Genomic DNA, 16,895 nt, shown 5'->3' with positions numbered 1-16,895 from the left:
TATTTATTTATTTATTTGTGTGCGGTACGCAGGCCTCTCACTGCTGTGGCCTTTCCCATTGCAGAGCACAGGCTCCGGGCACACGGGCTCAGCGGCCATGGCTCACAGGCCTAGCAGCGCCGCGGCATGTGGGATCCTCCCGGACCGGGGCACGAACCCATGTCCCCTGCATTGGCAGGCTGACTCTCAACCACTGCGCCACCACGGAAGCCCTTTGGTTACAATTTTAAACATTCATGAGTTGCATATTTAAGTACAATTTTATATATATATGCATATATGTATACATATATTTCAGAAAGTTTTTTTTAAGCCCATAATAAATACCACGAGCTAAATTATAAAAATAAAAAGGGCCAATACAATTTCTTTTCCTTAATCCCTCCTGGAACACACAGGTTGACCTAACGGATGGTGCATGCTTAGGTGTAGAAGTGCAACGAGAAAGCCAACTCAGAGACACCCGCCTCCTTCCTGTCTCTCTTCCTTCCCCTATTCTTTCATCCCATGTTCTTCTTCACCTATATAATCCCACACCATCTTCTTGCAAGAATGGGGAAAATGGCTAATAATGGGGTTTTTGCTTGCTTTTCCTCCCTAACTTAGCAAACATTACTAACATATTCTATATAGCTACTCCATGCCCACCCCCCTCAAAATAAAGACACTACATAACAACAATCACCACTTGGGAGCATTTAATTTTCTCAAAAACTGCTTGTAGCCAGTCACCTTTTAAAATTCTTACAAAGGTTATGGTACTCACAATATATTTGTGTAGTGATAAAATATACTTTAACAAAAACTAGTTTCTAATGGCAACCACACATTTGTGGCTTGGGGGAAGGGCTGAAGTAGGTTGTTTCTCAAGGCGTCTGGTGATCGCCAAATCTGATTAGGAAATAGACACAAAGTGTGTTTATATGTAAAGTCTACAAATAAATTAAGTATTGACAATGTAGTTTTCCCTCCCCAAACAAGACAGTGATATTCCTGAAAAGGCTGTGGACTTTTGAGAAATGAGAAACACACCTTGAAGAGAAAAAACATTTAGAGGATCAAAGTGTCATGGTGGGTAGGGTCCATGGGGAACAGCACACAAAATGAAGGAAATAGAAATGACATTTCCCTCATGTTCAATTAGTAATAATAATTGCTATACAATTAATTTCCATTGACTATTTCCTACTAACTAGGAACTTGTTAGGACTTCCCCAAAGAACCTGGACATACATTTCATTTTGTGACAGATAAAATGCATACCACAGGCATTTCACTGACTCTGGTCCTCACTCAAATGTTCAAAGCCTTCCTGATTGTCTGACTTGGCATTGCTGACCCTCGCTCTTCTCAGCCCCTTTCCCCCTAACACCTGCCACTATTGTCAAACATGTTTGGAAGCAGGAATGCAGTGCTAAGATTGAATGATTCTGTCTCCTGCTTATAGAGAATAAAAAGTATAGGACAGGAAGTCCACATACACTAAAAGACTTGTCTGTAAAAGTAACTCAAGTTAGACAAGGATGACTGAATCTGGGTAAATTTTTTAAAAACCCAAACATGTAAATCACACCTAAAGTTCCCCAGGCAATTTCCCTAAACCGATCTAGAAAATGCTGAGCGTACTAGTTGTCCTCAGGGTGCTCAGCCAGGGAGGCAGCTGAGGCAACCGCTTCTCCCAACTTACAAGAAAGGAGTGCCACATTCTGAGTATACGCTTGTCTGAGCTGTCAAAATCACTTTCAGTAAGGAGGAGGAGAAAAAATGCTTGGAATTGAACAGAAAGACTAGCACACCCATATTACCCAAATAATATGGCCAAAGGCCATAAAAATAGTTCTAGGACCGGAAAACTTGCTTCCATTTGATATTCAAACAACACAACCATGGACACTGCTGCTACCGATTTACAAATGAAGCTTTTACTCCTGGCTGCTCTTCTGCCACTCACCCTCTGGCAGTTGGGAACCTGTTCTCTCTGTACACTTCTCCCTCTTCACAAGCTAAAACTAATGGTAAATGAATTGTGGAGCTGTCACCTTCCACCTTCAGTGAAGAAGCAGGGAAATCTGGTCTGTTGAGAGGAAATAACAACTCAGACAAACAGAGAAGGAGCAAAACTGGGTGATCATGAAAACTCTGAAAAAGAGAAAACTGAGAAAATGACTTCCTCGAGTCCTCAGTTTTCCAATTTTTGGTTCAAGGCCTTTAGGAGACTCGATCACACTTTGTCCCTTGCATCTCTGAAAGGACCCTGGTCCTTGGTAATAAACTCTTTTCTGCTTAAGCTCATTAGAAGCAGGTTTCTATTACTTGTAACCAAGAGACAGCTGGCAAAGGCAGGGTTATTTTCATCTCTTTCTCTGTTACACAGATTAGGAGATAGGGGTGTGAAGCAAAGTTTCATAAAATAAGTAGCCCTTGACTTCCTTTTGTAAAACTTATTTCCACAGTTCAAGAGATTTCCTGGGCTTTGAAACCTTCCTCCCTCCCTCCCTCCCTCCCTCCTGCTCAGGGTCAACTACTAAAGGTAGATCTATGTCAACAGCAGAGGTAAGCTTAAAAGTAAAGGAGAAGAGAAGAGAAGTGGGACACATCCACCTGCCCCTGTAGGTCTGGACTGGAACCAAGGAGTCTGCCTGTTAAGAAAGCCTTCAGGGTGAATCTGATTCAGGCTGCCATGAATCAACCTTTTAAAACAATTCTTTGTAGGCCTAAATGAAAAAAGAAAAAGAAGGCATAGAAAGGAGCCTAATTATACTGTTTCTCCAGGAAACTCTGAACTGTTCAGGAACAAGAAGGAGAAGAAAGCTATGAGGCAACATTCTATTCCTTAATAAGTCAGAGAGAAGAAAAATCATAATTAAAAATTACTGGTGATGTTCAATTAATAGGTAATAGAAAAGGCAGCATGGATAAAAAGAAGTTCCTCTGAAAAAAAGGTAACACACAGACAATCCCAGACTGAGAAGTAGTATAACCCAGCAGAGGCACCAAGCTCTAGAGCAGTAATTCACAGCAGAGGAAGGAGTACACATCAAATCACCATGGGACAGACAATAAGGAGGGAGGTTATCCCCATTTACACTGAGGGGCACTGCTATGATTAAGTCTGAACCATTCCCAGAGTGTGTTGGGACAGACAGAAGGTTGAGAATTACTGTTTAAGAGTCACTCTTCAGGTCTTCTCTACCATCCCCAAAGCCAGCTAAAGAAACTGGGAGAAATCCAATTTCTCCTGTATTAAGAAATATAATTATGGCAGCTCAAGTTAGAATTTGGATAAAATTTTCCTTTAAGAAATTACTAGGCCTTGTTCGTCGTCTATTACAACATTACACTAAGAGTTAACAGATGTACTAATGGTCAATGACAATAACTTGCACTGCTTTTATAGGCAATATAGTCCAAGTGCAAAGCAAAAACTTAACAAGGAACTTAGGAGGGCCCAATCTGTTGATGCAATCTGTCTGTATAGGACATGTTCACTAGAACACCAAGGCGGAGATCTACCTTGTCTGAGGTCACAGCTTTTAGCTAAAGAACTGATGACAATAAGCAATAATACCAAACCGCGTACCCAGGAAAGGAACCAGTGGGCAAAGCCTCCAGAGACCACTGGCAAAAGTGAAAAGAGAACTGAAAACTCCCAGCCCTTCCCTAGCCCCATCCCAGTCAAAAAGAAAGGAATCAAACAAATTGAAGTAACAGAAAGAGGCTGCACATACCTGTACTATGTCCCAGTTCATTTCCACCTCCTCCTTAATATTGTTGGCATTTGCTGGAAACCTAACAGGCTGCCCCTGAGGACACATTTCTGTCTTCACTTTCTTCAAAGGGGACTGACTGCATGTGAAGTCGTCTTCACTCTCCTCCTTCTTGCACCCACCTTCCCACGTGGCGCTTGTGGACGGTGTCTCTGTGCTGTTATTCCTGCTCTCTAAGCTGCTGGCTTTGCTGGTTTCTTCATCAGCTTTCAGCTTTTTGGTCCTCCGAGCTGAAGGTGACTGAGCTGAATTTTTCCGTTTCATCTTTGCTGTTTTCAGAGTTTGCACAGTCTCCAATTTATTTTTTCTGTCTTCCAAATCAACATCAGCAATAGGCACAGAGCTATCCTATCAAATCACAAAGAGATCACACAAGAATTAGATGATAAAAACCAATGGCTCTGGAATATTATTCAGCAATGAAAAGGCACAAATTGTAGACATACACAATAATTTGGAAGAATCTCAAGGAAATTATGTTAAGTGGAGGAAAACGCCAATCTCAAAATGTTACATACTATATGATTGCATTTATACAATATTCCTGAAAAAATTAGTGGTTATTGGGGGTCAGAGATGGGGGTGGAGGTTGGGAGGGAGGTGGGTATGACAATAAAAGGGCAATACTAGGGATCCTTGTGATAGGACTGTCCTGTGTGGTGGACACACAGACCTACACATATTGTAAAATTGCATAGAACTAAATATACACATACACATACACACATATAAATGAATACAAATAAAACTGGAGAAATCTAAATAAGATCAGTGGATTTATCAATGTCAATATCCTAGCTGTGATATTTAACTATAGTTTTACAAGATGTGACCATAGGGGGCAATGTGATAAAGGGTACATGATATTTCTCTGTATTATTTTCACAACTGCAGGTGAAGGTTTAATTTTTTTAAATAAGTGGAGAATAGGTGTACACCTGGCAGAAAAAACAAGATTTAAAACTTGCAATCAAAAGCCAACACTTTAGAGGGAGAAGAGTAACAGTCACAGGTTCATAAAACTCCACATGCTACACCTGCCACCAATTTACGCAGAACGAGAACAGAAAACATGGCAGGACAGCAGGGTAGTACCAGGCACTTTTCCTTAGTAAGAGGCTGCACAGCAGTACATGCAGGTGTCCAAGGGCTACTCTCTGCACCACCCACCCCTCCCCCCAGGTGACAACTCAGGTGTGAAGCAATGACATCTGGCACTCATTTTGAGACTACAGTAGTAAATAAGATACAGACCCTGCCCCACCGAGTTCACAATTTCACAAGCTAGCCTGCTTTTAGTTACCTAAGTGATGTAGATGGCACAAATTCAAACAAAAGAACTGCTCCCAAACTAAATTTCAGTCAATATTGAATTTTCTCTCCTATCAGATAATTTTCCATAATTACTGACTACTGAAAATACTGGGAACTATAATAAAGAGCACACCCCCTCCATCCTAATGCCCACCTATCACCACCTAACCTGGAAATGATATATAATACATTAAATAGCCCTCCAAGTATTACATTTTTAATTGGAACATAATAGATAAGAACAGAGGTATAAAAATAGAATGCCTCCTCAAGTCCATAAGAGTTGATGATAACCTGATCAAATTAATTGACATAGCTAAAGAATGTGTCAATCATACAGAGAGTTGTCAGCCCTAGAGGAACAGAAAAAGGAGAACTGTAGAAAGCAAATACGATCAGCATTCTAAGTAACATACAAAGAAGAGGAAAGGTTAGCAAACAGATTCTGAGTAATTTGCTCCCAATAGTTAAGACAGCCCTCCTGTGAGATGGATACATCAGATTACCTTAGACTCATGCAGGTAAAACATTCAGTTCTCATTGTGACAAGCACAGTACCTCGACCAAAGAAGGCATTCAATAAACTCAAATGAATATTTATCTAATTCTCCTATTCGGAGCCCATGCTCATCAAGTAAATTTCTGACTATTATTTAATTCCCTACTTACTTCAGCCTCCAACGAGAGACAGTGCTAGCCATAAGAATTTAACTCCTTGTGACAGTTATATCAAACTATTAATTATTAACCAGCACTCTGGTTTTATACACCACTCTTATGAGCATGGCTGATGTAAAAACACCCACGAGAGATATATTGGTTCCTGAAATACTGACAAAATCATGTTCTTGACTTAGAAACCCAGTTCCATTACTTACTATCCGTGATCCATGAGCAAGTCACTTAACATCTCTCCCCCTGGCTTTCTGGTCTATAAAATCAGGATAATTAAAGCACCTGCCTCAAGGGATTGTTGTGAAGATTAAGTAATATCATGCAAATGCAGTGCTGAACATGTCGCCTGGCTAACCGTAAGCAATCAAATATCTGCTGTTACCACCATCATTACCATGACTACCACACCCAGACTACCTCCCAGGAGAGGGAAAAGGAAGTAGATGAAGAAATAAAGAAAAAGTAAAATGACTAAAGGTGGGGGGTTTAAAGTAAGAGGAAAAAAAAGAAAAGCCAGCAGACAAAAATTAGACACTTAAAGGTATCTTCTCTGGAGTCTTCAGGCAAAATTTACCTAGGGTTTCTCAGTGTTGTTCATAGACTCCTGAGACCCTTTCAGGGGGTCTGCAAGGTCACAACTATTTTCATAATAATGCCAAGGCACTGTTTGACATTTCACTGATGATGCAAGAGCAATGGCAGCAAAAAAACAAGGCAGTGGCACCAAGCTGTACTAGAAATCACTGTTCCCTTCACTGTCACACACTTGCAATAAAACAAGGTCAGCTTCACTTAAGAATGAAGTAGTAAAAGTTATTAATTTTTAAAATTTCAATCCTTGAAAGCACATCTTTTTCAGTCTGTACTGAAATGTACATAAAGCACAAATGTACACATAAAGCACTTCTGCTGCAGGCCAATGCATACTGACGTGCAGTGGTTGTCTCACAGTAAATCAATTAGTGAACCAGTATTTTCCAAATGACCAACATATAACGTTACAAAATCATGCATGGGTAAAAGAGCCATTCAAACAACACAGACCAATGGATTTTAATGTAATAGAATATAGTATGGTTACAGATTCCACAATGAAACCTTTTAAACTACCACTTACTGAGTTTTGGTATAGTATAAAATAATATCTACAATTATCTGAAAAGGTTATTAAAACACCATTCCCTTTTCCAAATACACATCTGTGTGGAGGCTGGGATTTCTTTTTTATTTCAAATATCTTCTAGTAAATCAGACATTAAAGACATCTGCAAAAATGTAAAACAACGTCATTCTTATCATTAATTTTTTTGTTGTTTGGGGAAATATATACTTATTTTTCATTAAAACATGTTATTTGCATTAAAATGTAATAGGATTTTTTTTTAATTGATGAATATTTTCTTATTTTTAATTTCTAATATGGTAAATATTTACAGATATAACCCAACTCAGCAAAAGTTCCTTGGGGTCCTCAGTAAGTTCTAAAAGTGTAAAGGATTCCAAAGACCAAAAATTTTGAGAAAAGTGAATCCAAACATGTTTAGATCAAAACACAGATCAAAAACATATGGAAAGGGCTTCCCTGGTGGTGCAGTGGTTAAGAATCCGCCTGCCAATGCAGGGGACACAGGTTTGAGCCCTGGTCTGGGAAGAGCCCACATGCCGCAGAGCAACTAAGCCCGTGCGCCACAACAACTGAATCTGCACCCTAGAGCCCGTGAGCCAAAACTACTGAAGCTCACGCACTGAGCGCCCGTGCTCCGCAGCAAGAGAAGCCACTGCAATGAGAAGCCCGTGCACCACAACAAAGAGGAGCCTCACTCGCTGTAACTAGAGAAAGCCTGTGTGCAGCAACGAAGACTCAATGCAGCCAAAAATAAAATAAACAAACAAAAATATGGAAATAACTCTCCATTTTTAAAGCTTCTAAGATTCTACAGCCTTCCTCAGTGACATACTCAAGTTTAATAAGCTATGAAAATATTTTTCCTCCTTATATTTAACCTGAATCTTTGACACACTGAAAAATCACAGTTCATTATCTTTTGCCTTCATGGGTTTTTTAATCATTCTTAACACTTCAAATGGTAATTATGTAGCCTATAACTAAACCCAGAACTCCAGGAAGAATCTGACCATTCTTCTTTTTGCTATCTCTGAAAGTCGTAAACTGTCTAGATCAAAAAAGTGGCTCACTGTAAATATCTTTACCAGTTGAATCAGTCAGCAGGCCTTGGCCTTGACCTTGTGTTGTATTGTGTGAGCTTGACAGATAGCTGGAAAGGGATATGGAGTCAAGGGAAGGCTTCTTAAAAGTTAGATGTAAAACAGCATTTTATACTCTGTAGCAATTGAGGAAGAAAAGTTGACAAGAGAAAAGAAAGGAGATGACAGAGGGAACAGAGACCTTGCACAAGAGTGGATGAGATCTTAAGCCCAAGCGGCGAACCAATCCTTGGTAGGAGGAATGACATTTCCTCCATGGCAATAGGACAGAAGGTGAACACACATATAGATAGCTTGGTCATGAGAAAGCTGGAAACTTCATATATTCTCAAATAAATAAAAGGCAATGTCATTAGCTGAGTGAGAGAAGAGAAAGGAATTCAGGAAGTTTAAGAAAAGAGAAAAAGGTGGAAAAACAAACCTGCTGAAGAAAAATAATGAGGTTACCAGGTATTTCTGATGCAATTTTGATGTCTGAGATTATGAATCTAAAGTAAAACAAATTAGGCCACTGGTGAGACTGTTTCCCGCAATGGTTAGCTGCTCAGTGCAGGCAGGAGAGGCTATGGCTCACCCAGTGCTGGGGTTTAATCAGCCATGTAAGATCGAATAAAAGAAGGGCAAAATGGTGAGACTATTCAATAAAAAGTGATTATGTAATCTAAGCTAGATTAGGTAGGAAAAGAAAAGGGCTGATGGACAGTGACAGAGCCCTAGAGTCAAAGAATTAGGTAATGGATCTCAACTCTGGCTGTACATAAAAATCACATGAGGAGCTTTAAGAAAATAATACCACTGGTGCCAAGGCCTACCTCCAAAATTCTTTCCAGATTTTATTGGTTTGGAAAAGGGGCCTGGGCATTGTTTTTTTTTTTTTTTTTCAAGTTCCCTAGGCTGAGAACTACTGATGAGAAATTGTGACAAATTTGCAAAATTGTGGCAGTGAGGGCACCTGAGCAAGTAAGCTGAAAAAACAGGAAATGATGAGCTGATGGTATAAAAGTGAGATAGGAGGAAAAGAAATGTCAGTGGTAGCACAGTTTCTAGACAAGATTTCTAGACAAGCGGTAGCACATGACAAGATTCAGGCTGAGCTCACGAGAGGTGTGGTGAAGGCAGAGAAGAAGATAAAGGCACTGGAGGTGGGGAGGTTAAAGAACCAGGAACACAGGGTATTAGAAGGCTCATCCAAGTGGAGGAGGGTATCACTGAGAATAGTGAAATAAGATGCAGAGAGGAAGATACAAAGCAAGAGCTAAAGTCTTCAAAGAATGAAGAGGAATGGCCAGTGGACTGGCAAATTACAGCAACATGGAGAGGAAGAGACTGAGTAATGATGGATTTTGTCTACAATGTTTGCTAACCATAGATTTTTAAATTATTAAGAGGCTACCAATTCTACCTCCACCCAAAACCAATTCTAGCTCCACCTAATTAGGGTTTTCAATTATTTTGTTTGGTGGTGGTTACACAAGAACAAGATGTCAAACCAATGAAATGAAATAGTCTAACATGCTCCATGTGCTTTGATTGAGCCAAAAAACTTGTGGAATATCTCTTAAGTGAGAGACTTTCCATGTGAATTCCCTTTTTTCCTTTAAAAGAAATATACATATACCAAGCACCATGGGAAGGATCAAGAAGTCACCATGACAAGGGTTCTTAAGCTCTTGAACCATACTTTAAAACTTATGTCTACATTTTATTGAAGAGAAGGTTCATAACTATAATCAAATTCTCAAAGGGTTTGTGACCCCAATACAAAGAACCCCGGAACTAAGAGATATTTCCTAATTAGGCAGTCAAGCTACTTTTAAGTGCAGCTATGCCATGCTCAATGAAAAACCTCCAAATTCTGCCAACAAGTCAATACTTTCTCAGCTATAGATAAAGCCTACCCACCCACCCACTAAAAGTGTGTTCAGTGAAAAGCTTTCATGCAAAGATGAAGAAACAGAGGTGCTGGCTGATAGGAGAAAAGATCGATTCAAATGCCCTATCCAAGGGTACAGCAAGGTACAATGTAATGTCCCCTCTATACACGATAAATGAGTCCCTGGGAAGTCATGCATCCACGGCATATTAAAAGAGTATTCTTTTAAATGAAATAGGGAAGCTGTTATTTAATGGAATACCACAGTGAATGATTTTGGAAATGCATAATCCTTTCGGTACTGCAACAGAGCCTATAATTTATTGTTCTTGGTTTTTTTAATCCAGATTGGTGTAGCCACAGTGTTTGCTTACAGCATGATATACATATGTGCCAGTTGACAAATATTCCTTCTACTCCAACATGGTGGATCTGATGGTAAATACTATTAAGGCCCCTGGCAGAAGGCACCATTGCCCTGCAGTTTTTGCCATTTACCTGCTTTGTCCTAGTCCATGTAAGGAGAAAGTAGCATCACTAATTAGGAAGGCACGGCAGTGTTCCCTCTATTGAGCTAAAGCACCTACCAGCTCTTCCTTAACAGCCACACCTTCTGAGCCATCTTTGGTCTGTACGGTGTTCTTCTTCACCCGTGGCGCCCTCTTCAGTTTGGATTCCTTGGAAACAGGCAGCTTACGGCTTCTGGGGACCTTCTTTTGGGGCTCCCAGGCACTATCCTCCTTGTCATCTTCAGAGGCAGATGATCTAAAAGTAAAACAATAGAAAAATTTCCAGAAAAAATGAAGCCAAATGTTAAAGGTGAAAAAGAGATATATGCTTTTTGAAAAAAGAATAAGGTAGAAGGCGTTTAATATAAAATGGAGTGATGTGAACACAGAATATGAAGAGATATTGCTAAGAACTAAAACAAGAGAGTTGACCAGAAATACCCTCCAATACATTATAAATCACAGGTCTCCCTCCGTTCTCCTCTCACCTAACCAATACACGCACCTGTACACTCAAAACATAAGAAATCATGTATTACCGTAATAAGTGGGCCATGTCACACCATAGTCATAGTGAGTTTTTCCATTTTTAAACAGTGTCTAAAGACATTTTTGATTGTCCCAACTGAGGTGGGGGAGGGGATGCTATTGGCAACTAATGGGTAGAGACCAGGGATGCTACTAAACATCCTACAATGTAAAGAACAGTCCCTGTACCAAAGAATTATCTGGTCAATAGTGCTGAAGTTGAGAAACTGTGCTCTAAAGGAATATAACAAACTCCACTGCCCTCACGGACCTTATATTCTAGTGTATATATTTTATATTTAGTTGGTCACTTTCTCCTTGTCCAATAGTTTATCACCAACACCTAAACACAGCCTGGGACACAGCATGAGTTCAATAAATATTTGTTACATAAATGAATGAAAAAGACACAGCCTTCTTCAACACAAATGACTTCAGAAGTTAGTAAATGGCAGAATGCATCTCCTTAAAATACACATCATTCTCCCACCCCATATGAAACCAGTATGCTTACAACTCAGAGAAGGAAGAGAATTCATCTTTGGATACCACAGTCTGGACCTTTACTTTTGCTCTTCTTGGCAATGAAGACATCTAAAAGAAGAAATACAACATGAAATCAGTGTGATTTAAATCACTGATCACTTATTTTCTCTACAAAATGATGTGCCATTCAAAACTAACACTCCAATACCTCTGCTGCTAGAAAATGTCATGGGGGGAAAAATGACAGTCATTCACAAGCCTAAACACTTTCCCCTCCTATGTGCCAATTATAAGGGCAGCTAACAGCCTTCCCATGGTTTCAAAAGCCTGATGAGTATGGGCCATCTCTGGAAACATATAAGTTCCTGTAGGGTGAGAATTCTTCATTTTTTAGAATTATATGCTTGCATATACTGCAAGTATTATTTGATCATTTATCAGACAGCAAATTATAAAGTCCTTTATTAAACTCTATCTCAAAGACAAGAAATACCTTCCTTCTTCTTTATCTTCTTACAGTATAAGTAGAGGCCCATCTACAAAGTTGGCAGTCAAATAAGCAATGCTGACTGACTGATTGAATAAGCAGCCAGGCTATTCCTAAAACAAGATAATCTAGTTCCTTATAATAAAAGCTCACAATTTTTAAGTAAAATAATTAATCACAAATGCCACTAGAAAATATTTCCCAAATTCAAAGGCCCAGCTCTAAAAAAAAAGGACTCAAATAATCAGAGACATCATACAATACAGGAAGTAAACAAATTTACTTTAGCTGATAAATTTTATTACCTAAAGACTGTATGTCAAACCATAAAAACTACATTAGACTCTGACATGCTTGTAAACCTTTAAACAAGTTCCTAAACCAGTCATATGTTATAATGCCTCTGTTCTAACTTCCACTTGGAGAAGGAACAAACACCTCACAGAAATACCAAAGTGGTTGTCACAAAAGGGAACATGTCTCCCTGGCAGCTATAGCTCAACTCAGTCCAGTGGGTGCAGAACTACTGGACAGGAGAGTGCCCAGAGGGAACCAGGACTACAAAAGTAGACAGGATATTCTTCCATCTTTTCCTTCACCGCCTTTTCTGAATTTTATGTTTATCAAGGTCATCATTCCTCAAATAAGTGCTCCTAGATACTGATCATAAAGGAACGGATAATTTGTGATTTCTGCGTTGTACGTATTTTACCACAATAAAACAAAAACAGAAAGAGTAAGTCAGTGTATGATGGGGTGGCATTTCAATCAATTTTATTTATTCATTTATTTTTGGTTGCATTGGGTCTCTGTTGCTGCGCGCAGGCTTTCTCTAGTTGCGGCGAATGGGGGCTACTCTTCGTTGTGGTGCACGGGCTTCTCGTTGTGGTGCGGGGGCTTCTTGTCGTCGTGTGCATGCTTCTCATCGCGATGGCTTCTCTTGTTGCAGAGCACGGTAGGCACACAGGCTTCAGTAGTTGTGGCTTGCGGGCTCTAGAGCGCAGGCTCAGTGGTTGTGGTGCACAGGCTTAGTTGCTCCAGGGCATGTGGGATCTTCCCGGACCAGGGATCAAACCGGTGTCCCCTGCATTGGCAGGTGATTCTTAACCACTGTGCCACCAGGGAAGTCCAGAAATGAATTATTGAATAAGTGGTATTAAGACAAACAGCTATCCCTCTGGAGGAAAAGAAGTGTTTAATTCTTGCTGCCACACCATGAACTAAAATATATTCCACACTGACTAATGATTTAAATGTACCAAACAAAAGTACAGTATTACAAAAGGCAAAGAAGACTGTTTTGATAATTCTGAGTGGAGGTGGGAGAATTAAGGTTTTCCTAGGCATGACTCGAAATTCCAAAAGCCAAAAAGATTAGCAAATTTTACTATATAAAAATTAAAACCCCAAGTCAGCAGTGGGAGCGTTTCAGAACCAAACCAATTTACTCTGCAGTATCCTCAAAAAAAAAAAAAAAAAATCACAGGACATGGTATCTGATACCTTGGAACTAAGGGTAAAGGGAGTCAGGGCTGGGTGTAAGCTGTCTGAAGCAAAGGAATGTCTCTAGATGCTCTACTCCACTTCGTGCTATTAACAACTGCCCCAGGAAAAAGTCTGGAGGTTTATTCTCTGGAGAAGGTAAAACAAGTCTCTAGACTAGAGGACATGAAGTACAGTTGTGGACATGGGAACCATACAGGCTGAATGTTAAACTGAGATTCCCGGCCCCCTTCCCCCACTATGCTCCTCCCTCTAGGGAGGAGCATGGGAAGATGCTTTGGAGAATCTGACCAGCCCAAGAATAAAATGCTGACGGTGCTAAGCTCCTTGACAAACAGCCCAACCAGATCATCCACTCCCATCACCCCCTTCTACGTTACACCTGAATTCAGAACTTTCCCACACAGACCACCATGCACCAATTCTAACTCCACACTTCAGCTTTAACAGACGTGTTATAAATAGGGGTAGACAAATCCTTGGGAAGGTCATAAAATTTTAATTAACCACTGGAGAAGACTTTCCTAAAACAAATATTTCCAAATGCTCCTTTATCAGGCACTCTGGAGGCAATGCTGCCATTAAAAGAGGTGAACTTGTCTTTTGACAAGTAGAAAAAACAATATGAATTTGAAAAAGGAGGTGGGAAAGGAGAATATGCATGAACACATAGGCCTATTTCAGGCAAATCAGTTTTAGAAAGAGTATATACAGAAGGTAAGGACTTAGAAATTCTTTCTTAAAAACTGTGTACCTATCTAGGTATACTCCCAGGGGTATGTATACTCCCAGGGGTATCCATACTCCAGTTTTACCACCAATGTTCTGGGAACTGTTTGTCCATCTCCAATCCTCCCATGTTCTCTTATTTCCTATCATAGGATTTGTAGATTAACCAAAATTTAATCCATTTGCATGGTTTTAAATACTTGTATCACCTACTTACTTACAAACCTAATACCTCCATCACAAATCTTACCTCTGAGATTCAGATTTACAAAATAAACTGCCTGCCTATGAAACTATCCAGATGCTTCACAGTTATCCAAAATTTAACATATCCACAATGAAACTCCTGATAAACTATTCCTTGTCCTAAAACCCATTCGGATCTCAGTCTTTCCCATCTTTGTACATGGCACCACCATCCACCTAAGATGAATGGTTCTTTGCTAAGTTAGAATGTTGTTAAAATTTTAACAGTTTCATTGAGCTATAACTGACATACAATAAATTATTCGTGTTTAAAGTGTACAGATTTGATAAGTTTTGACATATGTATACTTATCTCCACCATCAAGATACTGAACATAACCATCATCCTCTAAAGTTTCACTTGCTAAACCAAAACCTTGCAAATCTGTTATTTCTTTCATCTCCCACATCCAATCTGTAAGTAAGTCACGTAAATTCTGCCTCCAAAATGTATCTTAAATCTTGATGATCTCCAGTGAGGCTTCAGTCCCAAACGCTTCTCACCTGGACTACTGTAACAGCCTCTTAACTGGCCTCCCTGCTTCCACTCCTGCTCCTAAAACCCATCCTCCACAAACCCATTCAATCTAACATTTAGAAAATGCTTTAAAACCATTCAATGACTTCCTATTCCATCCTCAAGAGTCAAATCATATTTTTTTACCATAGCCTTCTAGAACGCCTTGAAGAAGTGACCACTGCCTACCTTTCTAACCACATTTACCACTCCCTGTAGCTCCTCAGCCATAGTCACAACATGCTTTCGCTCTGTGTAACAAGCGTGATCCTTCCCCACCCCAGGTTCCCTCTGCCGGGAGCACTATTCCCCCTGCTCATCAAAAGGCTGGCTCCTTCTCAGCGCTTAGATCTCAATATTTTAGGCCTAACATGCATTTCTCAGATAAATTATTATTATAGGACACTATTTATTTCCTTTATACAGTACTATGTAACATAATCTATAATTATCCTTGTTTATTGTCTGCATTCCCCACATTTACTTCATGGCGGTAAGCACCACAAAGTTTGAAGAAACCACATTTGTCTTTTTCACTTCTGTATCACATGGAGCCTGGCACTTAATAGCTGCTCTATAACTATTTTCAAATGAACATAAGAATATATATATATATATATATATATATATATATATATATATAGTCTCTACACAGGAATATACATTTTTTTCCCCAGCACTATTAGGCAACATCACACATGGCACTCATTGCTTTCTTGAAAAAGTGATGGTACAAGAGAACATCCCTATTGTTAGTGGCTTGAGATTTTCACTCCTCCAAGCTCTCTTATCTCTGTGGGTACGAAAGCTGACTCAGAATCAAAAACTTGGAGGTTGCTATGATGTTACTGAGAGGAGGCACCAAGCCAGGGCAAGTGAAAAGCGGAGGAGGGGCTGGAAAGACCTGCACACACACAAATATTACATTAAAACTGTAAAAACAACAATTAGATAACTTAAAGGAAAACAGGGATAACAACTTTTTAAGAGGCACCTAAAGAAGTTTCCCTGTGTACCAACAAAAGTCCTTGGAATGTCAGCACAGATCCCTAACTTAGTAATGAAAATAAAATACTAGAGCTGGAAAGAGCCTCAGAAATCAGACAGTCTTGCTATTCTCTTTTATGAATAAGAAGCCTGAGATCCAGTGAAGTGATACGGCTTACTCAAAGGGAAGATCTATTGTGGCATAAGGACCAGAACCCAGAGCCCCAAACACAAAGCCTAGGCTCGTTTCCCATTGCACATACATTATATTTATGACATGCTGGCGAATGGGAGGCTCGAGAAGAGGTGCCTGGAGTGTTCCCATTCGTTCCTTTCCTCTACAGTTATCCAGTACCTCCTACACGCCAGGCACACTACTGAGGATGCAGCTGATTCTGCCAGGGCCATGATCTGATGGTGAAAAGGGCGCTTCCTCCCCCATCTCCGATCATTTGAGGTTTGAAAACAATCTAGGTCTGCCCTGGCTTTCCGACGTCTGCCCCTTTGCGCTAAGAGCTTGTCTGAGAAGACGCGCCAGGTGACACGCGGCAGGTAGGAGGGGTTTTCGAGGGTACGGTATGAGATACAGACTGCAGACAGTAAACTGTAATGGAACTTCTCACTTTAAAAAGGGATGTTATTTCCCAAATGAGCGCTCAGAACCTTCTTAATGGCCCCAAAAATACCGGAGCCCAGCCGCCGGGCTCCCGCGAGCCCGCAGGAAGACCGCCAAGGCGGACGCTCAGCTCACCTTCCCGCCCGGCGTGTCAGAAGGCCCGGGATTCTGTGTGTGCGACCACATCTTCCGGTTCCCGCCGGAAGTTTTTCAAACGCCGGAAGTCCCGCCTGGCTTTTCCCTGACTCGCCGCATAGACACGCAGCTCCCGGAGCGGGGTGGAGCCGAGCCAAGCGGAGGCGGAACTAGAGCGAGGATCCCGTGGGACCCGCTCGTCGGCTGGGGGCGGAGCTCCATTTACTCACATCCGGCGGAGGGGGTCGTGAGGTTCTTGCAAAGGTCGACGGCTTCCCTGTTTTTTTATTTATCTTC

The 16,895-nt window shown here is 40.5% G+C and overlaps 1 protein-coding gene across 1 annotated transcript in view; it reads right to left on the bottom strand.

Moving 5' to 3' along the window:
* Positions 1 to 11,486, bottom strand: part of SRBD1 (S1 RNA binding domain 1) — a 222,481-nt gene extending 210,995 nt beyond the window's left edge. The window contains exons 1-3 of the mRNA XM_065891116.1: positions 11,407 to 11,486; positions 10,443 to 10,620; positions 3,729 to 4,115 (exon numbers count right to left, since the gene is read on the bottom strand). Of these exons, the coding sequence (XP_065747188.1) occupies positions 3,729 to 4,115; positions 10,443 to 10,620; positions 11,407 to 11,486 (645 nt within the window). The remainder of the gene's footprint in view (positions 1 to 3,728; positions 4,116 to 10,442; positions 10,621 to 11,406) is intronic.
* Positions 11,487 to 16,895: the final 5,409 nt, after the last annotated feature.

This window comes from Phocoena phocoena, chromosome 14 (genome assembly GCF_963924675.1).
Source record: "Phocoena phocoena chromosome 14, mPhoPho1.1, whole genome shotgun sequence".
NCBI lineage: Eukaryota > Metazoa > Chordata > Mammalia > Artiodactyla > Phocoenidae > Phocoena > Phocoena phocoena.
This window is presented reverse-complemented; position numbering and strand designations above follow the sequence as displayed.